The sequence below is a fragment of the Esox lucius genome, chromosome 8 (genome assembly GCF_011004845.1).
Source record: "Esox lucius isolate fEsoLuc1 chromosome 8, fEsoLuc1.pri, whole genome shotgun sequence".
NCBI classification, from domain to species: Eukaryota; Metazoa; Chordata; class Actinopteri; order Esociformes; family Esocidae; genus Esox; species Esox lucius.
The window spans coordinates 20,320,525-20,346,160 of record NC_047576.1 but is presented as its reverse complement, the minus strand read 5'-3'; the positions used below and the strand labels follow the sequence as shown (position 1 = coordinate 20,346,160).

At 42.2% G+C, this 25,636-nt stretch overlaps 2 protein-coding genes across 2 annotated transcripts; one reads left to right on the top strand and one right to left on the bottom strand.

Moving 5' to 3' along the window:
- Window positions 1-152: 152 nt before the first annotated feature.
- LOC105011795 (cadherin-24) lies at window positions 153-21,209 on the top strand. Its single transcript, XM_010872122.3, has 14 exons — window positions 153-468; window positions 5,581-6,134; window positions 11,996-12,290; window positions 12,417-12,536; window positions 12,785-12,952; window positions 14,618-14,802; window positions 15,515-15,771; window positions 15,861-15,997; window positions 16,203-16,324; window positions 16,890-17,007; window positions 17,745-18,050; window positions 18,470-18,662; window positions 18,749-19,187; window positions 19,326-21,209. Exons 2-14 carry the CDS (start codon window positions 5,811-5,813, stop codon window positions 20,202-20,204), a joined length of 3,543 nt encoding a protein of 1,180 aa, XP_010870424.3. The 5' UTR covers window positions 153-468; window positions 5,581-5,810; the 3' UTR covers window positions 20,205-21,209.
- A 794-nt stretch (window positions 21,210-22,003) lies between these two features.
- Window positions 22,004-25,551, bottom strand: mdp1 (magnesium dependent phosphatase 1). Its single transcript, XM_010872118.3, has 6 exons — window positions 23,684-25,551; window positions 23,397-23,460; window positions 23,151-23,258; window positions 22,911-23,018; window positions 22,722-22,807; window positions 22,004-22,421 (listed from the first exon to the last, which is right to left on the bottom strand). Exons 1-6 carry the CDS (start codon window positions 23,715-23,717, stop codon window positions 22,336-22,338), a joined length of 486 nt encoding a protein of 161 aa, XP_010870420.2. The 5' UTR covers window positions 23,718-25,551; the 3' UTR covers window positions 22,004-22,335.
- Between the last annotated feature and the right edge of the window lie 85 nt (window positions 25,552-25,636).

Below are 25,636 nucleotides of genomic sequence, written 5' to 3'. Positions count from 1 at the left end.
AGTGCATGGCTTCAAATTGACCTCTGAATTCTACTCAAACTATTGTACATTCCCTTAACAAAAAGATCACATTGTTCAGTTGGCTGTTGCATTCTGGACTGGTGATATACTAAGTGCTAGGTTTAGACGTACCCGAATAGGCTATATGCAGAATGCAAGACGAATATGCCCACAATTACACTGCCATGAAGGCTCAAAACATTTTAGCCGAGTCAACAATATCCCAAAAATATGACAAGCGTTAAACCCCGCGAGGAGAACAGGGGCCTGTGAAGAGAGGGAGTGAAAGGGAATTTTTAGGGAGAGTCTAACAAGCGCTGGAGAGAGCGAGAGTTGAGTGTATGAGCGCGCGCTCACACGGAACACCGGCTTCTTTCCCCACGTTGGATTCTAGTTGTTTCATTCAGCGCGTTCACTTAAATATCGGAGGCAGACAAAGGGGATGCGAGATTATAGCTCTATTAAAAGGTAAGGCTGTGATACATGTTTGTGATAAAAATGGGTCGGAACAGATTGTTTGATTTTTTTATGGGGTGCAGTTTTATTTGTAGTCCGCTGTAGCCCATGCGTCTTGCGTCAAGGATGGGGTATCGATTGGTTAGTTCACAATTTATTGAGTCTCTGACAGTTTACAGTCTTATGCATGGCAACTAGAGAAATGTTCCTCCAATACCGATACGTGATTGTGAAACTGACATATAGCCTAAATTATATGATGCGTATGTCGTGAATATACTAAAATAATGTATATCATTATTTTTGCCTTCAGATGTCTGGAACCAGCCACGGATAGATGTCAGTTGTTTTAGCAGTAGGCGAAATGTTAACAATGTAGAGTTATCCAAAAGAGCCTTTGGAAGGGACCAAACGCGGAAATATTCTGGTTGACTGAACTAAGCGGAGATTTGACAGATGGTACCAATGTGATAGCTTCCCATTCTTCCTGTAGGCTACGCACCTGTGTGTGTGTGTGTGTCTGTCTGTGTGTCTGTCTGTGCGTGTCTGTGTTTGTGTGTATGTGTCTGTGTGTGATAGAGAGAGTGAGAGAGAATAGCTGCGCGCGAAACTCTCACCTGCAGCCCGCACTGGTAATGAAAATGATGAGCGCGTCGCCTGTAGCGCGGAATGGTTAGCGTTGCGTTCATTATTATAGTTAGACCAAGTGTGTGTAAATCACATTAACATGCGTCAGAGAGGTCACATCTCCAGCGTTCTCTAACAAGACAAGGTCGTGCTCCAGGCTTTTTAGTGTCTCTACACAGTATGCAAATGAACAGCTTGGATGCGTGCGCGTTTGTGTCTGTCTGTGACAAGAGAGGGAGTAGGGAGAGAAAAAACAAAGCTTTGAATTAGAATGAGACCACGAACCACATTCGCACGTATACAACACGTTTACTTTTAGACATCAATGAGAGAAAGAGAATATTATCTATCAGCCATTGTATTTCCACTCAGCACATATTGCTCACACACGCACGTACGCATGCACGATGTTCATACTCATTCCACTGGGCATGCCACCTAATTTCAACGTGGAAATGTCGGTAATTTTTTATATATATATGAGAGTTCAACCTTTATTTAATTACTAAATAACGGCGTTAAATTCCTAGAGTGTGTCATGCTTTTAACCATCTAAAAGCACAACCTAGTTCCAATGGAAAAACAATGTCAGATGTTAAATTTGGCCATCATTTCAATGTGGTATCACCCCTAGTTTAATCTTTTAAAAACACAGATTGGAATTCAAATGGGAATTTCAGATATTTTGTATTTTTACAACTAAATGATATATTTTATATGCTCAGTTTAATAGCCTAACCAATCTTTTTGGATTGCAATTGTGATAACATTAAAAGTGATTAATGCTTTTTAACATTCTGCACAAATTATTATTGTAGCTTTCCCCAGACGTTCACAGAACACACATGTGGTCTGTGATTACATTTACAGTATATTTACAGTAACCTCAAGAAATAGAATTACTTGCTTTTTGTAGCCATAACTTTAGGCTATTCATGGTATTACAACAGTACTATTTAATGTTTTGTTGACAACAAAAAAACGTTATTAAAGTTCAGGGATAAGTAATGTAGTCTGAGCAAACAGCTTAATTGTATCATTTAGATTTAGTTGGAGATGTTAATTTAATTAATAATTAATAGTATAGTCAACATTGTCTATAAGCTATATAGTGTATTACAAATGTCATATTCAAATGTGTTTTTTTTGTCAAAAGAACCAAATGTCAACATTTATAGCAGCTGCTGACTTGATCTGACGTTAATAACATTTTAGATGTGTGATATAATGTATATGTGGGATTCATTCAGATTGTATTTAAAATCAGACAAATCCAGAAACTCTAGTCCTATGTGTATTGCCTTTTTTTTGTTGCCATTTTTAGTTGGACCCCAGTTGAATGTAAACAACGGCTGTTGATGAATTATTCTGCTATACAAGCATAAATGTGTAATTTATTGTGTATATGACAAAAAAATTGTTAAACGTACCCTTTGGAATGACTTTGATGGATACAGTTAATCTGTATATTAATTCATTAAGAGACATCAGTAATAATCCTCACAATAACCGCCCTACTTGTAGTCACTGACAGTATGGAAGAGTATGGACAGCTGTAGGTATATTACACTCCAATGGGTGGGGCTATCAAGGCTATATTTTGTTTCCTGATATCATATCAGTTTAAATGTCATTGTGTCGAAGGTAGAAAATCAATCTAAGATTATTATTATGTAATAATGAAGTGTTTGAAAAGGCACACTTGCAGTAAGTTTAACCTAATTATAATGCTTGCCGCACTTGTAGAAATGAGAAGGAAACAACCCTGGAAGATCACTTTTATGAAATTCCGGTGTGTTTCTGACAGATTCAGCATCACAATACTTTGTGAACAACAGTGATTCAAACAGTTTGTGCCCAGTAGGTTTCTCTTACACCTCTCTCTCTCTCTCTCTCTCTCTCTCTCTCTCCCTCTCTCGCTCTCTCTCTCACACACACACACACAAACACATTAGCCAGCCAGTATAGATATTCCCCAGTTCCCACTTACCAGAGTCTTTGTTGAAAGCATTCATTTTGTCAAGTGAATGTACGGCTGAATCATAAACACTAGCACATCATTAGAGCACGCTGCCACAACGTAGAGCTGTGATTGAGTGACTGAATGTCAGACGTTGACAATGGCAAGATGAGTGATGTGCTGAGTACAGCGAGACAGAGGCCTGTCCTCATCAGTTTGATTTAGACAGACTGGGAAGAGGACTCACTGCACTGAGAGGAGAGAGAGGGGGCAAACGAGAAGGAGGGGAGAGAGAGGCTGAGCAGTCTTGAAACATTAAGATGAATGGAAGGAAGGAGAATGTCAGGGAGATGCACGGGTGGAGCAAAATATCTTTGCCTGTCTTTGCTGCTTAAGCCAGCCAAGTTCTCCTGTCTTCACATACCCTCTCCCTCCCCCTCTGTCCCCCTCTGTCCCCCTCTGTCCCCCGCCCTCCCCCTCTGTCCCCCTCTGTCCCCTTCTCCCTTCCTCCCACTCTTTCTCTCTTTTCCTTCCTCCTACTGTTTTCTTCTCTCCCCCCCCCCTCTCTTTTCCCCACTCCTTCTCTCCTCTCTCTCCCATTCCCTCTTCTCGCTATATCTTTATGTAAAGGCCTGACATGCACATGCTATTTTTAATAAAAATGAAACAGCTTCCTCGCAGTGAAGCGAGACTGAAACAGCCATTTGCAATTTAGGCCTGTGTCACCACTCATCATCCCCCTCCGAAACCAGCAACTGTGAATTCCCCTTCACTCTTTTCTTCATTGTCTCTACTGTCTCCAGTCCCCTCCCCTCACACATGCATCTCAAATGCTACATGAGCCTGTTTCTTTCTCACTAATTGTTATGTGATAGACATTAAAACAATATGAACACTTAAACTAACTGTTTTCAAATGGTCCAGGCAGTGCTATGACTGGATGTTTATGTAAATGGTTTAAAGATGCAGCATTATACTGAAGAGAATGGGTCTGAAAGGCTCAGATAGGACATACATGGGATGGTTTAAAGATGAGGGAGCAGACACATTGGTTCAGAAAGCCTGAGTGCACAGCTAGCATTAATATTGATGAGGGGACATTAATGTGTGCAAAATACAAAGAAATACTTTCAACAGTTATCTACTCTTCTTCCTCTTCTTCTGCAAAAGAATTGATGTGAGGAGGCGAAAGGAACAGAACAAAGTCGACAATGTTCCGTACGATCAAAAGCTCAAATTAGTTCTTTGTTCCCAAGCATTAAGAAACTAGGGCAATTGCTGAATGGAAATGAATTAGTCTTGTGTCCCTGCTGTAAACATTCTAAATTTGGATAAATTAAACATTTTAATACATATTACACAGTCATTTTGGGTTAATTGTGTTTTAACTTGGGCCCTGATTTGCATCTAAATGATAGGATTTTGTAATAGAATTTCAGATGTTTTAATGTTGATGCAACTGCGAGCACAGATGAGGCTATACAATACAAAAAGAGGATATGGGAATGCTCTGGGTTTGGAGGTTGACTGGCATTAAATTGTTATAGGCAGAAATAAATGGCTGTTGTATAATTTGAGTGTTTTTTTGTGATTCTGTGTTATATGTCAGAGAGGGAAAGATAAAACGTGACAATGACAAATGCACAGGTAGAGGGAGAGAGGAAGGAAGAAAGAGGTAGAAAGAGAGAGGGAAGGAGAGAGGAAGTTATAGAGAGGAAGGGAGAGAGAGAGGAAGGGATAAATGAAAAGAAAGGAAGATAGAGGAATTGTGATTACTCATTTTCAGTCTTGTTAAATTGGTGACAGCTTTCATTGCACAAAGTCTGGAAGATCAATGGCCGGAAGTCTGACTCTAATACTAACGAAACTCGGATCGTTAAACCTCTGGGAAATGAGGACATATTTACGAGTCCAATTCATCTCTTAAGGGGGACTTATTTCACCACTTGACACTGAGGCTTGAGGAGAGCATCTTTAGGAGGACATGCATCAGTCACATCGTGGACCGATGGTTGAAACACAAAACTAGGGAAGCTGTGCCTTAAACTTTCAGGCCCAAAGTCAACCTCCAAACCAAAACCTCTGTTATACCTCTGCGTCAGGCTCATAACCCATAATGAACATTGTTATTCGGCCTCATTCACATAAAGCAATAAACCAACAGGTTATTTCTTTATGACTCATTATGTGCATGTATGAATATTTGCATTGTTTTAATAGATATTTCTGGATTTTTATGCAACTTTATAAAAGATAATTTTTTTCTATTACCTGATGTCTATGGTGTCAAATTCCTCAATTCAGTATACATTAAACATCTGGACAGACAGCATGCAAAAACACAATGCAGGCAGTAAAACGAGGTTTGCATCATACTCCCACAGTGTGGAGTTGTAAAATGGCCGCCAGTCCCCCTCAGGTCTTATGAAGTTAATGAGAACAGTGTCAACATCTCAGCGTGCCTCCTGCACCTCAGAGCTGTTTGCTCTCCTTTTAATTAAAACAACTGAGATTACTTTAACTATCTCTCCTCTCAGGTAATCCTGGTCCACTGCACTCTGGCTGTGAAAGGGTCCTACATCATGTGTAACAGCCAAACAAGAATGCATATGTGTGAGAATGAGAAGCAAAAAGAATGAAGACTGACCCTGGGGTTGGACAAGAAAAGCATCATGCAGGGAGGAGACAAGCAGAATCCAAGGAGAGAAAAAACACTAGCTCTGGAGAGTCTTTCGTTGAAAAGAGTTGACTGAATTCTACCTTCGCGATGACCGCCCCAACAGTGCTTCTTCTTGTCTTAGTTTATATGTGGAAAGAACAAAGAGGATGTAGCTCATTGATGGTTCATTTTCCAGTTATTACTCACAATAATCAGGAAGACCTAACCAAACCATGGGCTGCAGAAAACACCATCCCTGCAGTGATTCCTGGCCAGAATGCTCAGGCTCTTATAAAACCCCACACCTCACCAGCTCCTGGATTAACAGAAAAAGGAAAGTGGGCTCACTCTCGTCGTAGGCGGAGCTGGCAGTGGAACCAGTTCTTTGTAATTGAGGAGTACAGAGGTCCAGAACCAGTGCTCATTGGACGGGTAAGACCTCATCACAACAGGTTTATCATTACAAACACAGTGTGATTTCATATGAAAGTGTAAACACTCCTTGCATTGTCTGTAAATTTAGCTGCCTTTTGAATCTAATCTTAAACATTATTAAATGTAATTCTTTCCCCACACAGATCCATGCAACATACTTTGAAATTTAGAAGTGAAAGAATGTTACAAAATGTTTTTCAAATAAAAACTGAATGTCTTTACACTCCAGAGTTAGTAATTGGTGGTTGCACTTTTGGAAGTCATTCAAGCAGTGAATAAAAAAAACTTACTCCAAAATTGCTCAAGCTCAATAAATTATTTTGGGAATAATTGATGGACTGCAATATTTAAATGTGTCTCTAATTGCCAAGTGAATTTAAGGGAAACTGGACCACTCAAAAACAGTAAAACCTCAGAACTCCATTTTAGAGTGGCACAAATCTGAGTGTAAAACTATATTCGATTTCCAGAAGACTTCCTTTTACCTTTAACCTATGCTTTGCTCCTTTCAAATATATTTGCAACCTGGCAAACTCCCCAGTGCCTGACGATCACATGCATACCTATAACCTGGTGCTGCCACCACAATACTTGAAAATACTGAAAGGTTTTGTGTTACATTTCATATGACCCAAACATGACATTCTTTATTTAGCCAAAACGTGATGTTTTGTTGATGTGGTGTTGTCGCAGCATTACTTAACAGCCTTGTTTTAAACAGAAGAGAGGATGGGGGTTGTTAAAATAAGCTCCTTTCATTTCACTTTGCCATACAGGCCAGTAACGTGTAGTGAATCTGATGTTGTTGATCTCTTTGTATTGTCAAGGATTATGGAGTCAAAACAAATATAAAAGGACTTGCATGTAAACATGTACATTAAAACCGTGCTTGGGGCTTATGACAACCTAACCCCAGGGTACATTGTATTTCTTTCCCTTGTAAATTGGCACACATTTCAATACCAGGGTGTTCTAAGAGGTGTTAGGTTTTCCTGAACCTTCCATTCCTCTAAACTCTACCTATACCAATCTAAACTCTATCTAAACCAATATAAACTCTGGCCCTCATTTTCAATCAATTTGTTCATTGCAATCCTCTAATCGGGGGCGCATATATACAACCCCGTTTCCAAAAAAGTTGGGACGCTTCATAAATGTAAATAAAAACTGAAAGCAATCATGTGCAAATCATTTAAACCCTATACTCAATAGAAAATAACAAAAAGACAACATATCAAATGTTGAAACTGACATTTTATTGTTTTGTGAAAAATATATGCCCACTTTGAATTTGATCCCCAAAATGTTTCAAAAAAGTTGGGACCGAGGCAACAAAAGACAGGAAAAGTGTAATGCTAAAATACTTAACCTGGTGGATAACTAATTAGGTCAATGGGCAACAGGTGAGTAACATGATTGGGTATTAAAAGATAATTCCAGAGAGGATGGCTCTGTCAGAATTGAGGATGGGGAGAGATTCACCACTCTGTGAAAAACTGCGCGGGCAAATAGTGCAACAATTTAAGAATAACCTTTCTCAATGTAAAATTGTAAAGAATTTGGGGCTTTCATCATCTACGGTACATAATATCATTAAAAAATTCAGAGAATCTGGAGAAATCTCTGTAGGCAAAGGACAAGGCCAAAAAAAACATATTGGATTGCCATGATCTTTGGGCCCTCAGGCAGCACTGCATTAAAAACAGGCAGGATTCTGTAGTGGACATCACTGCCTAGGCTCAGGAAAATTTCTGAAAACCATTGTTTTTGAACACAGTACATCGCTGCATCCACAAATGCAAGTTAAAACTCTACCATGCAAAGAAGAAACCAGATATAAACAAGATCCAGAACCGCAGCCACCTTCTCTGGGCCTGAGCTCATTTAAGATGAACTGAGGCGAAGTGGAAAACTGTCCTCTGGTCTGACAAATCAAAATGTTAAATTATTTTTGGGAAACATGGATGCTGCGTCCTCTGGACTACCGAGGAGAGGGACCTACCATATTAGCACACAGTTCAAAAGCCAGCATCTGTGATGGTATTGGGGTGCATTAGTGCACATGGCATGGGTGACTTACACATCTGTGAAGGCACCATTAATGCTGAACAATGTACAGGTTTTGGAGCAACATATGCTGCCATCCAGACAACATATTTTTCAGGGAAGGTCTTGCTTATTTCAGCAAGACAATGCAAAACCACATTCTGCACATATTACAACAGCATGGTTCCATAATAAAATAGTCTGGGTGCTAAACTGGCCGGCCTGCAGTCCAGACCTTCACCCAATGAAAACATTTGGCGCACTATGAGACAAAAATATGACACAGGAGACCCCAAACTGTTGAGCAGCTGAAATCCTATTTCACTTTCAAAACTACAGGAAATTGGTTTCCTCAGTTCCCAAACGCAACCAGAGTATTATTAAAAGAAGAGGTGATGCAACTTTTTTGAAACAATGTTGCTGGCATCAAATAAAAAAATGGGCATGTATTGTCCCAAAAACAATAACATTTCTCAGTTTCAACATTTGATATGTTGTCTTTGTACTATTTTCAATTAAATACAGGGATAAATGATTTGCACATCATTGCATTCTGTTTGTATTAGCATTTTATGCAGTGTCACAACTTCTTTGGAAATGGGGTTCATGGGACATCAGGTGAGTGCAATTACTGGTATAACAAAAAAACTGTAATCCTTAAACTTCTTTGGATAAGTGTTGAACAACCCTGTTCTAGTCACTTTTAAATCTGCATTAAAAGGTCAGAGGGCTCTTGAATAATCCTGTCCATCAGGGATTGCTAAATAAATGCACATAGCTTGAGCAACTTTCACAAAAACAAATGGCTGAATGCTGCACTAAGGCCTCGGCAAAGTGAGAAGAATGTCATTACAGGTGATTCACAACTGCAATGGCAGCCAAACATCCTTCCACCAAGTAATGACTTGGAGTTGTGAAGACATGTACAATCGATACCTCCTTTTTAGTATTTCTTTATTTCTTTAAAACATATGTTCAGACAGACAAGAGGGTTGTTGCCTAATGAGAAAAGGGACTGATCGAAACCCTCTCTGCAGTAATGCATGAGCACCAGCAGACTGGACCACCCAAGGCATCCTTATTTCCTAATTTAGAAACATTTCCATACATTTTCTTTCACTTTGAAAGTCTGTAGCAAATTGTATAGATCTGCAGGGGAATAACATGAATGTAATTGCTTTTTAGAAAGCAAAATCTTAAGACATGGTAAGGGGTGAAAATTATTCTACTCAGGATTGTACTTGTTGAAATGTGGTACACGTTTCTAGAACAACAGCCTGATGACAAAATGCACTACCATACTGAAATAAGTCAGTAAGTTAGCGCTTAACCAGTCTGATGATAATTAGAGAGATCTGAAACCAGAACACACCTGATCCATTCAGATCCCTGGAGGTTACTCGTAACACTTCACAAGCAAAGTGTTGGGCTGCTAATGCAGCTGCTGGCAGCTTTAGTGTGCGCGCGTGTAGGATTATATTATCTGTAACGCTAACAGGGAACTCTGCCAGCCACGGTAGCAGGCAGCATACTTTATTATGACACCACAGATGGAAGCTCACCAGCCAACGCTGTGTACACCTCATAAATGTTTCATCTTCCCCTCTGCCTGATATTGATACAGCCGGCAAGATATGTTAGTTCATTCGGCGGATACATGATCCTCTCTGTCTTGTTGTTATCCATGTTGTTGTAGTTAGTTCACAAGTCTGATTCACGGCCTAAGATAGCTAAGACGCCCGGAGGGACCTAACATGCGAAGAGCGAAGTCGTTTTGGATATTACGTCAAGCGTGTTGCAGCTGGTTAGGACTAAAAGATAGTCTGATGTGATCATACAGTATCACACCCAGAGTCACATACATGATTAGAGGTTTATGTTCCGTGCGATTTGAAAGACATTTCTAGAACCATTCGTGAGGACATCGCGGAGTACACCACGGAAACGAAAGAGAATTTTCCTGGAAGCTTAAGAAGAAAATCAACCAGAAGCATATGACTTAACATCCTTGCCAAACTGATGAGCGAGGAGAAGGGAACGCTGAGATGAAAGGCAGCGGGGATGGGGAAAAGTAGCCTTCTGGGAATTATATCAGAGATTGTAAAAAAATATCTCCTTTACAGTTTTTTTATTTTTGGGGGGACTGGATAAGTTTCAACCCCACAGAGAAAATATTTTCCCATGGCGACGGATGCACAGCATGACTGCGCTAGCAATTAGATTGAGAGTAAGGGGTGCAGTGGGTGGTGCGAGAGAGGTGGGGGCTGCGAGGGACGGGGTGTTTCTGGGAGTGTGATGAAGAAGGAGACGGACAAAGATGTCTCTTGTGGCGATGCGTGGGATCAGAATCATAGCAGATTTAAGGAGAAAGAGGAGAGGGTTGGAGAGAATAAACCGCCCCACTCCCCCATCCAGCATTTCTTCCTGTATGTTATCGTGTGTTACTTTAATCCCTAACTGCACGCTCGGCTGAAATACACACACACACACACACACACACATACACACAGTTTTTCCATTCCTCCCTCTTGAGATCTCTCTCTTTTTCGAACACATAGCCAGTTACACACACACATGCATTCGTAATTACACACCCCCACGCACTTGTTTTACGGCTCTATAGACCTAAGGGTTATGAATGACATTTGACAGGTATACCAATGTTTTCATGTACTACTTTTGAATTCTTGGGGAGACGAAATGCACTGTGCATCTGTTTCAAGTAGGGCCCATAGCGGCCGCAAACCCTCTGACATAATAAAAATAACAATGTCCTTTGCTCGGCTAGATTTTATTCTTACGTGAAAACAATGTAATAACCACTGTCTATAGAATAAGTGAACACTTTAAAACCTGAAGTATACGACTCAGTCAGTATTAAACATTCCATGTATACTTCTAATGAAGGCTTTTAGTGTCAGTCGGGATGTCCGCAGCAGAGCGTAGGGAACCATGTGCTTCTTTGCCTTGTGGATTATGAACATGTGCCTTAAGGGAAGCGCGATGTGAAGGTTCCTGGTCAGAAAGCCTTCTCTGTGTGATGAAGGCTGAGTAATCTCTTTAGCTTTCTATTTCTGTGTCTGGCCTTTTACCCACCCACCTCTAATATCCAACTACCGTACGCCATTAAATACTAAACAAGCAAGCACTTTCATTTTCAAGTACAATTGGCAGACAGACAGACAGACACAGACTCAGGTAAAGAAACAGATGGGCACATACGGACTGTCGGAGATATGCTTAGGTATACGTCCTGTGAGAGAGAGGGGGTGACAGAACAACAAAGTTATGGAAAGATTCGGAGACGGGCAAACAGATGGATTCTGACGGGAAGATAACGAACAGATGGACAAAACGGACAGAAAGGAGGACACATGCAGATAGACACGCTGGACTGTCAGTGTTCTGCATGTGTGAGCAGGACATTTCGAGGGCCGCTGTCTACAGGCATGCGCCCTCACACCCTAACAATCCCCTAATGGCCTGCTTGGTCCGATGAGTTAATTGGCTGTGCGCATCAGTACTCATCCCGGTCCCTCTCTGTACCCTTAGCACCTGGTGCCATTCGATTTACACTGACTGAACCACACGTCTTGAGTCAGTCGTTCATTTTGACGTGCTCTTGTTTACGTTGACGATGTGGGTTGTTAATGATAATGATACATGCTCCGCGTCAGTCCTGCCTTGAACACAGTGTGTAAACAAATAAAAGTTTTAGAGAAAACAGTATTGAGGATATACCGTAGGCTCCATATAATCCACATATATTTTGTCTTCATGCTTTTCTCTTTATACTCAATAATTTTCTCCAGCTTCATACAGATTTGGACAGAGGAGATGGGCGCACCAAGTATATCTTAGAAGGAGAGGGGGTGGGCTCTGTTTTCGTCATCGACGGCAACACAGGCAACATCCACGTGACTAAGTCCCTGGACCGCGAGGAGAAGGACCAGTATCGCCTCATCGCTACGGCAACCGATCGCCAGACAGGCCGTGCCCTGGAGCCCTCGTCCACATTCATCATCAGAGTGCAGGACATCAACGACAACCCACCAGTCTTCACGGATGAGCCATACAGCGCTACCGTGCCGGAGATGGCCAACATAGGTATTACAAGGGCCTGACTGACAGGTCTCCCTCTCGTCCTGACCATTGATGTTACAGTCTAGACAGGCTGTCCCGGGGGCTTATTTGTCATTCCTGAAGTCTCACCGAAGCATCCCTCTGTAACAGGTACATCCATAATCCAGGTGACAGCCACGGATGCGGACGACCCAACGTACGGCAACAGTGCCAGGCTGGTGTATGCTGTCACCCAGGGCCAGCTGTATTTCTCTGTGGACCCTCAGACAGGTCTGGTCCACCCGCAGTACACAACTTGCATGTTAACCGTATGGTGGCCGCCAGGATGAACGGAGATACCATATGACACAGCGTCCCTCCGACGTCTGTACAGCCCTAGACAGTTGACATACACCCCATGTACCCAAAGGCTTGTGACATTAAAGCAGGTGCATCGTCCCAGTGCACAGAGGTCCCTTCAGCTGTCTTTGTCATTGTTGTGTGGTTAATTAGTGCCCTTTTGCTGCACCCTCCACCAGGTGTCCTACGTACTGCTGTTCCTGACATGGACAGAGAGAGTCAGGACATGTATCTGGTCGTCCTGGAGGCCAAAGACATGGGGGGCCACCTGGGGGGGATGTCAGGTACCACCACAGTCACCGTGAGCCTGAGCGATGTCAACGACAACCCGCCTCAGTTCAGAAAGAGTGAGCAGTGCTACTGTCAAATTCTCTTGATGGTGTTTGTCTTGTTGCTGTCTTGGTTCGGTTGTTGGCCTTTGTCTTGCTGCTGTCTTGGTTTGGTTGTTGGCGTTTGCTACTCCAGTTTTCAACTCCTATAACTTTAGATACAACTGTGTTAGAATTCTGTTTATACGCGTGTGTGTATATGTGTGTGTGTGTGTGTGTGTATGCGTGTATGTGTGTGTGTGTGTGTGAGTGTGTGTGTGTGTGTGTATGTTTAGCATGATGAAATGCCTTGTAATGTGACACTTAAGATGGCTGCATTGGTCTCTTTCTGCTACAGTATTTCAAACTGTATCTTTAGGGTCTTTCCTGCCAGGGCTATGTCTCACAGCAGCTCCTCTGATCATGAACAACCTACTCTGGAAAACCTGTTCTGATCATGGTTTATTGTGATGCCATTCTAGGCAGAGTTTCTTGAATAGTCATATCTTTTGTTTCATCATTGCAAAGCAAATGCAAATTCCATGAACAAGCTGTATTACTCTTCCTACTTCTCATCATCATCATCATCATCATCACCATTCTCATCACCATCATAATTACCATAATCATCATCACCAGCATCATCATTATTTCCATGGTCACCAACCTAAATTAATAATGTATTTTAAGATTTCTCAGTGACGTTAAACAGTACTTAAAGGTCCTCATGGAAAACAATGAGCGATAATGTCAGTCTTTTTCTGATCCAAGATCTTCTACATTCCATTCTATTAATATTTCAGCCAAAGTTCAGTTGTTTCTGCTCCAATAGACAATAAAATCACTGCAGAATATAACGCTTTGAGACATACAATACATTCCTCTATGTTGTATGTCTCTCCATCTCTCACTCTTCTCCTCCAACTCCTCTTGCTACCCCCACTAACGCTCTCTCGTCTTTCTTTCTCTCAAGCAATTTTTATAATTCCAAGTGCACAGAATTTTTCAGGCACTGTAGCTGTCCTCTCACTCTAGCTCTCCATGGTCGGTCAGGATTTTTTACCTGACATGGAAATGGAGAATGTGTCTTAACAAACAACTGATTTTCCATTCTTGTTTCATCTCTGGAGATATAGAGGTGTGTTTTCATGTGTCGAATTCTCAAATATTTGAATTATTAACATGCATCATTAGATTGCGCTGTGTTCTCTTTGTTCTGTTCACTGCGAGACCATGGCACTGATCCTACAGTTAGTAACTGTAGAGCATCAAAGAGAGATGCAGACTTAAAGAGTCATCGTCGAGAGGCGACTGCCAAACCATGCTGTCACAGACTACTGCACTTTGGCTGCCATCTCCATGGCTGCAGGGCGCTCACACAGACATTTGTTTTTTATCTTTACTGTAAAGATTTTCCCTGAGGTCTATTGGAATGACTCCTGTATCATTTTATGTTCTTAACGGTATGTTTAGTCAGTCTGTGCCTTGTCATTCATCAGTGTGGTTTCTCGCTCACTGTCTGTCTTGCCCTTTCCTCACTCTCTCACTCACTCTCAGTTTAATTCAATTCAAGCGGGCTTTATTGACATGGGAAATATTTCTTTATTGCCTAAGCAAGTGGAAAATCAGAATAAGTAATTCAACTAATAATTAACAAATGTGAAATCTCTCTCTCTCTCTCTCTCTGTCTGTCTGTACATATAGGTGTCTGGTCGTTCTCTATCTCTGAGTTGGCAGCACCAGGGGTGGAGGTGGGTCGACTCTCTGCCACAGATGCTGATATGGGAGAGAACGCATTGCTGGACTATACCATCCTAGATGGAGAGGGGGGGAGGGACATGTTTAATATCACAGGAAGAGACCAGGAAGCGATCATTGTATTAAACAAGGTGAGAAATTGAGGAGGGAGACCATATATATAGTATCAGAATAAACCTTAAAAAACATCCAGAAAGGTATAATGTGGGGGGCTAAACTCAGCATAGCTCTCCAGGGTACTTTTACCAGGCAGTGAATTCAGTGAAAATAATAGAAAACAGCTGTGTTGCCTGCATGGAATACCCTCCACTCTAATCATGCAAGGCAGTAGGATGTTTTGAATGAAGAAATGTTTAATTGAACAGTTTTTCCTCAGTCATTCTCCCTCTGAATCCTCTTATGTAATTGCAAGGAACGTAGCAAACTTAATTACCTGAAACAGAACATTATTCACCTTGGTTGGTTTGGAAATAGGCAATAGGCAAGGGATCCAAATAGCCTGAAATGTATTCACAACTAATTGAAAATGATTCTGGTTAGCAGCTGAAATAAAATCACCATGTGGGAAATAGGTTGGGAGCCCGTGTTTCCTGCAGCGTGGTGTCAAGTACTTAGGGCATCAGGTGTTACATTTAACAAAGTGTGGTGAAGGTGAGAGCTTGAAACTGAATCAGGTCGAATGTGAGTGAACATGAATGACTATAATGGACCAGGGATATGAAAAGTGGATTATAAATAGTGTTCAGGAGGGAGAGAGAGAAAGCAAAGGGCAGAGAGAAAACAATGTGGCTGAAATGATTATAGAAAAATATGGTGAAACACAGGCTGCATTTCTCTCTGCAGTTGCTGGACTACGAGACGCGCAGTTCATACTCGTTCTCTGTGGAAGTGGTAAACCCAGTGGTGGACACGCGGTTTCTCCGGAAGGGTCCTTTTAAGGACCGTGCAACCGTACGTGTCATGGTCCTCAACGCTGATGAGCCCCCCCGCTTCTCCCGTTCCCGTTACCGCCTGGACGTGTCTGAGAACTGTCCTCCCGTTTGCAGCGTAGGCCGGGTTTCTGCTGTGGACCCAGACACAGGACAAAGCAATAATATCAGGTAGGACACAGAAATAGGCCCTGGACAAAGCGTCTGCATCAGTCACTCACTATTACTTATCATTCTCTCTCCCTCCCCTGTGCCTTCAGGTACTCCATCGATCCCCAGTCAGACCCGGAGGCTCTGTTCCGTATTACTTCTGACAGCGGGCTTATCACCACAGTGATGGAGTTGGACCGGGAGCGCGAGCAGTGGCATAATATCACCGTCATTGCTACACAGAGAGGTGAGGCCTCCTGACTGCTTCAGCTACCCCTAGGCACTACAAGCATTCTGACTTAGTACAGTCATCTTTTCCCTCATATCACTCACTTCAGCCCTTGGGTGAGAACTACGAAATTCTATGATAGAGGTGAAGTTAAACTTGGTAGGCACTCCTTTCCTTTTTTTTCTCCCAATTTCTTCCCTTTTTTTCTTTTCCTTTCCTGCAGACAACCCCAACCTTGTGACCAGGGTTGTGGTTGCCATAGAGACCCTGGACCAGAATGACAATGCGCCAGAGTTGGACAGGCAGTACACAACGTCAGTGTGTGACTCCAGTAGCCCCGGACAGGTCAGTGCTGCAGCCAGTATCCAGTCACCTACGGAACTCACTTAATCAGTCTGAAGCCCTTCATGATCGAAACCATACTTTAAACGGCTCGTAAAATAAAAACAAAGAAAAACAACAAAGGACCCGAATGATGGCAAAAGTGTTTCAAAATGTTCCAATGTGGCTCAATCAAATAAATGCGTATCTCAGATCCACACCCCCCCCCCACACACACACTTTCCTTCCTTATTAAATAATATATAAATATAATCATCTGTTTACAAATAAACAAAAAAAAGACACTTAAAGTAAATAACTATCTCCCTTTCATTATTAAACAAGATGTGATCATAAATGGGTTATATACTCGATCCACTTCGTCCAGATTACCAGGAATGTATGAGTTGGTTTGTAGTGTTTTTAGAGTAATACAGACTACACCCACTCGAGCCACAGGGCCACAGGGCCACAGGGCCACAGGGCCACGCCAAACAAACCTGCCCAGATCAATGTGTCAGTTTTCCTTTTTATGACTGTTTTCTCCAACGTGCCCAGTAGCATGTATCCCCTCTGCTGTGTCTTCTAGGTTGTTCAGGTGGTGCGGGCAGTGGATAGGGACCAGGGAGGACAGGACTCCACCATCCACTTTAGCCTCCCTCCAGAGTCCAGCTCGGCTCTCAACCTCACCATCAGGGAGAGTGGAGGTGCCTTTAGCTATGTTCAGCCTCTCTATCAAGCTGTCACACTCCTCCACTCTCTTCCCCCGAGCATGAAATTCTGCAACTGGACTATTAATGATCACATGCATGATTTTTTGACAAGCTTAATCACAGTGAACTTGCTTCTCACTGTAACTGTATGTCACAGGGCATTTTGAAATTCCAGTGCTTATTTTATGACTTACGGTACCTGGTGAATGTCTAAACACCCCTGGCACACTCACATTTTGCAGCCTTAAAATCCAACTTTAAAAATATAACATTTTATATTTTATTCTGCAAATTAAAAAAAAAATTGCTTAAAGGAGAACAGTTAGCCAGTCCACTCTCAGTCTTGAATGAGCGTGAGCAATTCTTTTACAAAATAAGATGTATATCTTTCCCTAAGAGGTGAGCAGGGGTGGAAGAATGAAAATGACTCACAGCTCTGAAGGCTATCAAAGGTGCTTTCACCAAGTATTTACTCTGGGTTAGGCAATCAATACATCTTCGTTATTAATTAATGTGGAGGAATTTCTAAATGTTTTATTTCACTTTGAAATCTGGACTAGGTTTTGGAGATTGGTTGGAGAAAATCCAATGTCTTCTTTTGCCTTCTTCAATTACATTTGAAGTTTGCTAAAAGTTAACATTGTGCAAGGGCCATTTGGACTGGAGACTGGCGTTGGTGCACTATTGACCTGACGACTGGCCTGAATGATTGTCATGTTGAACCCCCCCAGGTGCCACAGCGAGCCTGGTTCTCCAGTCGGCCCTGAAGCCCCTCCCAGACCTATCCTCGCTCTTCACACTGTATGTGCCAGTCGTGCTACGGGATGGGGCGTCGGGCCTCACCAACACTGGGACTGTCACGGTGACCGTGTGTCCCTGTCTGAGAGGAGGCATGCGGGCCGAGGAGAGGGGGAGACAGAGGGACCGAGGCTGGGAGAGACAGCTGGTGTGTCTGCCTCTCCCCTCTGCCTCTCCATCACTGATCTTCAGCATGGTCACCCTGCTGGTACTGTTGGCCTTTGTCACCACTTTGCTCGGTAAGTCTGAACTCTTTCTGTCTGTCTGATCTTTGTCTGTCTGTCTGACCTCTGCCTGTCTGTGTGTCACTCTGAGTGTCTGTCTGACCTCTGTCTGTCTGTCAATTTGTCTGCCTTTAAATGTGTCTGTCTGTTTGTGTCGTTCTGTTTTTTCTCTTAATCTTTCTGTCAGTCTATGTTTCTGTCTGTCTATGTCTGACTGTTTCTCTGCTGTGTTTTTTATTTTTTCTATATCTGCCTTTCAATTTGTCAGTCTATTTGTCTGTTTATTTGTCTACCTGTTCTACCTTTTTATTTCTTTATCTGACTGTCTGACAATTGGCCTGTCTATTTATCTGTCCATTAGTATCCTGTGAAAAGGACTGCACAGTCAATGTGTGGCGTTTACGGTGCCGTGCTTCTCCCCCTCTCTCCCCCAGTGGTGTGTGCCCTGTCTCTCTCTCTGCGCCATCAGAAGCGAGACTCCCACTCCCCATTTGAGGAGGATGATGTGAGGGAAAACATAATCACCTACGATGACGAAGGGGGAGGGGAGGCGGACACAGCTGCCTTTGACATTACCGCACTCCAGAGCATGCACCGAGTGCAACGCATGCAGGACAGCCGGAACATGTGAGCTCTGACGTTTGTTCGTGCGTGAGTGTGTTCATCCGTGCGTGTGTTTGTGTTCCTCTGCCTTATGCTCGTCTTCCCTCCAGATGGTACACCCAGCAGAACCAGGCCAGGACGTACAGCTGGAGCCGGACCCCTCAATCCGCAGTGGACCCCCGGTGTCCTGGCTCCGCCCCCGTCTACGGACGCCTCTGCTACAGCATCCACGCGCTGCCTGGGCTCCTCAGAGACTGCCGTCAGGAGCCCACCACCTTCCAGTCAGGTCTACAGCTGGCCAAGCTAATGGGAACCTATGGGCTTCCTGCCAATCAGGTGGGAAATAATTCACCAGCCATACAGAACCAGGACACCTTTGATCTGCTGGAGCCTGGAGCGGTTCATCTCAACCCCGCTGAGACATGGTGCCCCAGCAGAGACGGACAAGAGGGCAGCCCGCCTGCTGCCAGCGGACACACAGAGACGGGGAGAGGCGTGCAGAATGACACCCAGCAGAGGCGGCCGTCCCCTGACCAGGCACCGATCACGGTCAGTTATTGACTTGAATATAAAATAAATGTATGAAATAAATGTAATGGTGTTATAAGCTGCAGTGATTTGTGTCAATGTCAATCTCTTTTTTTGTAAGTGTTTTAATAGACCTCATTACATGCATTTCCTCCCCAGATGCAGCCTGTAGTGACAGATGAAGTGCTGGATAGGACAGATTCTGTCCCAAATGGCTCATCCTGCAAGAGTGGCAGCAGCATCTCTTCATCAGAGCAGCAGAACCAGCCAGATCCATCCCCCTCAGAGATCACCACCACCACTGGAGCTTCCAGCTCTGCGGTAGACGACACGGATACAGATTCCTCTACTCTTCCCAACTCAGAGAAGAATGAAAACACTGTTGGTGTTAGCCAGATAAATACCAATCTAACCCACAACAACACACTGGGGGACTCAGAATACAGCATTGTGGGTTCACTCAACCAGGGCGGCGGAAGGATACCCGTGACCGGGAATACTTTGTATCCAGGGAGTGCAGAGTTCCTGTATGCAGTGGGTAAAAGGGACCTGACCCCACAATTACTGACCCTCTCTGGAGGCATGCTGGGATACGGCAGTGGGTGGGGCATTGGGAAGGGACTAGTGTCTGACAGAGCAGTGGGACAGGCCACTTGTAACTCCTCCCTGCCTGTGAGGATGGAGGAGTTCCTGAAGCACCGTCTGGACCAGGTGACCTTTGACTTATCCCAGCCGCCCTATGACTCACTGCAGACCTACGAGTTTGAAGGGGGGGACTCCCGGGCAGGGTCGCTGAGCTCGTTGGAGAGCGAGGGGCAGAGAGAGGAGGAGCAAGAGATGGAATCAGTGTGTGAGTTGGACCCAAAGTTCCAGAGGCTAGTGAAGATAATCGAAGAGAGAGAACAAGAAGAATGGGAAAGCTCAGTGGAGGAGGAGACACCGATAGGAGACGGGAGCCAAGGTATGGATGTCAACGAGATGAGCAAAACTGAGAGCACGGTGGATGAAGGGAAACAGGTCTCAAGGTGGGACTTTTAGAGAACCTGCGAATTAAAGAGACAGAATAGGAGTCTGAAGAGCTAGGTGAAACACTGCAACTGATGCAACTTAAAAGCAATACGGGGGCATTATGCTCAACTACAAAGAGAAAGTAATGTTGTGTTCGGTTCAATGACAAAACTGCTTGTTGGCTATGTACCGCCAAGACATGACAGAGTATCCATGGAGCACACGTCATAAACTCACCCCTACTGTGTTTATAAAGAGCATATCAAATCTGTCACTTTTAAAACTCCTTGTAACTGAGATGAATAATGCACTTAGTGAAAGTTATGAAAAATTCACTTTTTGAAATATTGATTCCCAGCCCTAAAAGCTGCATTGTGGGAAAATAGGCCTTATGAAAAATGAAAAGGAATTGTGATATTTAATATTGATAGTTTAATAGGGGCACTCTCACTCACATTCTGGTTCCCAAATGCAACACTTAGAGGCAGATAACGGAACTGAACCAATCCTATAAAGCACACTTGCATTTACATACACAAGATACCCATTCACAGAACTTATGTGAACATACAGTTTATTAGGGATGTTAAGAATCTACACACAACATCCAGTCAAATGGATACTTTTTTTGATGGAAAACTCTCATTAGACCCTGTAGTATATACTACAACAGATCCCAATCAAGATGGATTTCTCAGAACTGTGTTGTCTGGCATCGGACAGCCGGCTATGTATTGTCTAACTCCCAGTAATTACAGTCACGGTAGTAAACTCTATAAAACACTATGCAATTTGCACACTGACCAGAGATAAAATGTCCTTGAAGAAAGGAGCCTTGTAAAAAGCTGAGTGTTTCCTACTGTGGCGACATGATTCTGATGTGTATACTGTAAATACCAACCACTGCAAGGTGGTTATTACTCAGCGGAGGATTTCACACAAACCATGAAAGTGTCACTATGAAAAACATTAATTCACGCAGTGAAAAAGAACAATCACATCCCTATTTGTAGTGATTAAATGGTTGGTGTTGAAGTTGTGTGTTGTGCCATGTTATTTCCCTCAGGATTGTTTCCCAGTTGCGGTAGTTCTGATACAAGCAGTATGCCCAATACAAATGTGTTTATTGATATTAGGCCTTGTGTCCTAATGGCGCAGTAGTGATCTCCTAGTCAGATTTTCACTTTGCATTCCTTCCTACAGCACAAGCTTGCTTTTTCTTCAAATCCCGAGATGAAATTGTGAAAGCATACGCACACAATCTCACCGTTGACCATACTATGAATAATTCAACTAGAAAATGATTAATATGATGACTATAATTAATATTTCCCTCCAAAAGATCTTCTGAGATACGAGATGCGTAAACCCTGTATGGCTCATTACTTCCACTGCTGCAAAACTCATTGCTTTTAGAATGAGCCATTAGAATGGTAATGTTGTTTTCCAATACTATGTGATGACTACATTTAGCCGAGACTATAGGTATTGGATAAACTCTTTGCAAACCAAGGGAAATTAAATCTTAATCAACCAACCATCTTAATGAGAATTCGATTTGCACTTGATCAATTTGGCAAACAATCTTTAGCTCTTTGGGGAGAAAAATGAGGTGTAGAGAATTGTCTGGATCTTATAAGAACAGGAAGGCAATGAGGGAGAGGAGTATATGAAAACCGTGAGTAAATGGTCATATCGATTAGTAAATGTGAATACATATGAGCTAATATAAAAACACACAACCAATATATGAGGGATCTTATTACCATAAATATGCACAGTTGCCATGGAATACTTAAAGGATTTGAAAATACAAAATGAGACAAATATTAAAAGATTCATATTTATTTTTCTCTAAATAAATACATATAATTGAATTGGTAAATTCAAGATAAGACAGATGTACTTCACTTCCAATTCCATACATACAGTACCTATAAAACTTCTATGTGTTTTACACATAGACATTTAACACATAGAAGGTCAAGGAAATAAGGTTTTTTACATCTTACACAATGCTCTGCAGTAACCTTAAGTGCTGAGGTATTGAGTTCTAACATTCAGTATAAATCAGGTTAATGGCAGTGCAACAGTGCCCCCAAAGGTCAAGTCTATGTATTGCATAAATGCATCAAATCTTTCCTCATCCTTGCCCAAGCGTTCATTTCACAACCTGGGAAAACTGGAGAAGCTCCTCTTTCACTAATTTCATAGTCACTCCTTTAGGAACCAGCACACAGTGCACACCTGGCAAAGGAAGCAGAGTTCAGGGGGTAAGTTAAAGTAAAGTTATTTGTTTTGTAATTTCCTTTTGTGTTTACTGTTTCTGCAACGTTTTGAGTTACTATACTTTAAAACAACTGTCATGATATCAAAATCAGTGATGCTCAATCAATGTACAGATAATTTTACATGGTTATTGGAATTCAATTCTGATGGTGTGGAATCATTTTGAAAGCATGTATCTTTACAGAGGTGCAGTATAGGTTTTATATACATTTTATATATGTTTTTTTAGTGGGTAGGCCTACTGTATGTACTGCATACCTAGATTACTGACGTCTGTGATGTTCCTATGTTCATCATCAAAGAACATCATCTCACTAAATTTGAACCCACTGTCTGCATGGAGCCTGAAAAAAAACACAGTCAAATCCAAACACACACATTTGGACAAAGAACACCAACACAAAAAAATATACATCCAGTACCAATGCCATTGATCAAAACACATACTTTCTGAAGTGAGAGACCTTTGACCCAGGGTAAATTTCCTTGAAGGAAATGTACTGGTTGAGATTGAAGAGGGATAACAGCTGATTGGCTCCGTCTACCTCTCCAGTGCTGAGGAATAGAAGGCAAAGTGATATTATTTATAATGGCTATGTACTTCAAAAAATCCCCAACCTAAAAGCTACAAAATTGAAGTGACCATTATAACATGAAATAGCATGCAGTTGACCTCTGTGAACTGACCGTGATGCCACTCCAATCTGTATCTCCTGGCTATGTATTGCAGTCAGTACGTCCACTGTGTCAGGATACAGTTGGATCTTCTTCCTTCCAGTATCTAACACCACTCCCCTGTCGGAAAAGGTACGTGAGGGATGATTTGAAATCTGAAAATACATGGCTGATTTCAGTGAGTACGAGTTTTGATGGGTCATAGACTAAGGCAATCACTCGGCTATTGATCTTTTTTTAAATTATTTATTTACTAACGATTTGTCCTTACGAAATGGTGGGTCCACATGGGTATCTACCCAGAACGGCCAAAGAGTATAATCTGAAATAAAAAGTAAACAAGAAAAGATATGTAGGATGAGACACAAAAACATGATAGTTAGACAAAGTAATAGTTACGTTAGCAATGTCAAGTTCCGCTCTGGTATTAGCTGCATGGCTAGTTATTCATTATTTTTATTTATACTATACAGACCCTGGAGCTAGCTATCTAAAGTATTTAGCTATAGTTACATATACCATAGTTAGCTAGCTTTTCAACTTACCCAGGTCAAACACGACCAGCTTTGGTTTAGACATAGCCAGCCAGCTATTTTCCAATTTTAGCAGTCGTATTGTTATTTTTTTTGTCTGTTAGTGAAATGCTCCCAATAATTCCCAATATCTAATAATCAACCATGCAGTAGGGGCAGTTCCAGTGTTCCGATCATGCGTTTGTGATACGGAAGTACATGTGTACACGGTAGTCAGGCACGAAAAGGAGGTCAGAATCGGTCTGAGTATATATTTGCTTTCTAATCTGTCCACGCCGTCAAATAATAAAGTAAGGGGTAAATTTGTTACTTTATCAAGTCAAACATAAATGTAATATTTTCATACGAGATTTATTTGATATCATATGTTTCGTAAGTGCTTTCGCAATTGCTAATAAATATGTTATGCACCATCAACATTTTTTTTTTATATCGAAACATTTATGCATATTCACAAGCTTGACAATGACATCTGTCACTTCGTTTTAATACAGTCGTTTCGCGTCAACACCCTTTATTGAATATTCTAAAAGTATTTATCCAGATTTATCCACCAATCCAAAGGGAGCATAAGCCAGAGCATACCCAACCGAATCCCCGTTGTTATTATCGCAGAGACTAATGATTGTTATACTTCCACTTGTGTGCATGTTCACCATTTGTGCTGGATTGCATTTTTTGTTTTGTTTGTAGTCTTCTTTCGTTTGGCTTAGGTTCGTGTACTGTGATTATTCAGAAGATCCATACCTCCCTGTGTCCTGGTGTAATATTGCCAAAATCACTGGATCTGCTTGCTGCTGGGCTGCCAAAAAGGCAGTGGAATAGACTGGTAAAATGAATGAGGAGCCTTGTTTACTCAAAAAAGCTGCATGATTAGCACCAACTCCTGCGGCCAGTGAGCTATTAACCTCTTCAGAAGTTCTAGTCGTATCCGGCAGATCCATTAGAATTTGCTATGAGAGATAACGTCCCATGTATGACACTAAATACTCAAATCTATTTACTTACATCTTTCCCTGAGACAATACTCCTGGAACAAAAGCTGAAGGCAAACCAGGTGTTACTGGAATGAGGAAAAAAACACAACCACATTGTCTTGGTTAAGTAACTGACTGAAAACTCTCTCAGAATTCTTCCTTAGTCTCGGGAAGGTCCCTGGCACGTTACAAAGACCAAATTGCATCCAGTTGTACTCATATAGCCCAAAGGGATGGCAGAAAGCAGTCTTCTGTCTATCCTTTTCAGCCATTACTAATTGGTTGTAACAACTGTCCAAGTCACCACTGGGCTCCCCACAAAGCATCAAGGGATTCTTCAATCTGTGGAAGAAGAAAGCACCTTTACAAATCCACTAAAAGATTTAACACTATTGTTGTCTGACCTAGAAATAGGATGAAATGGCAAAAGCTTATTGCTTTCTTTCATTGCGTCCATTCCAACTAGGCCTGACACAGCTCTTTTCTTATTTTAGTGACAGGGCCTGTGGGATGTTTAGTAACAACCAATACACCTCACTGTGGAACCACCTTGCCCACACCCTCCACATCAAGCTGCGTATTACCAAGGCAGGGTATTGACAAGCCATTCGCCAGCTTCAAGGTCAACCACCCACATTCCTTTAAAACGCTTCTCCTTTACACTCAAAATGTTCCCTGGAAAAGGTCTCGGTAACAGTGGCAACCATTCAACCTGTGTCAAATGAGCAGGGGACTTGAATGTCTCCCATAAGGACTTGCATGACTGGGCTTTGTCACTCTAGAAAATGTTTCCTCCTATGAAATAAATGAATCCTCAGAGCCTAGTAAGTTCCCTCCCGTAGTTTGGTTCCTCACCACAGGGGAGAAGAGTTTTCTGTTGATGGACCCTGCCATTTCCCTTCCTATGATAAGCCATCAAGTTTAGCCTCCTGCTGCCTTAATGCATCCCAAAGCCCTAGGAAAAAAAGCATTTCCTTTCGGAGGGGCA

Bases quoted from the DNA above. Each gene is read 5' to 3' on its own strand.
- LOC105011795 (XM_010872122.3), top strand. From the start codon at position 5,811: ATGACCGCCCCAACAGTGCTTCTTCTTGTCTTAGTTTATATGTGGAAA. The intron at 12,291-12,416 runs GTATTACAAGGG...CCTCTGTAACAG, and splicing joins GCCGGAGATGGCCAACATAG to GTACATCCATAATCCAGGTG. The intron at 15,998-16,202 runs GTGAGGCCTCCT...CCTTTCCTGCAG, and splicing joins CGTCATTGCTACACAGAGAG to ACAACCCCAACCTTGTGACC.
- mdp1 (XM_010872118.3), bottom strand. From the start codon at position 23,717: ATGTCTAAACCAAAGCTGGTCGTGTTTGACCTGG. The intron at 23,461-23,683 runs GTAAGTTGAAAA...TTTTTATTTCAG, and splicing joins GCTGGTCGTGTTTGACCTGG to ATTATACTCTTTGGCCGTTC. The intron at 22,808-22,910 runs GTATGTGTTTTG...GTTTTTTTTCAG, and splicing joins AAGGTCTCTCACTTCAGAAA to GCTCCATGCAGACAGTGGGT.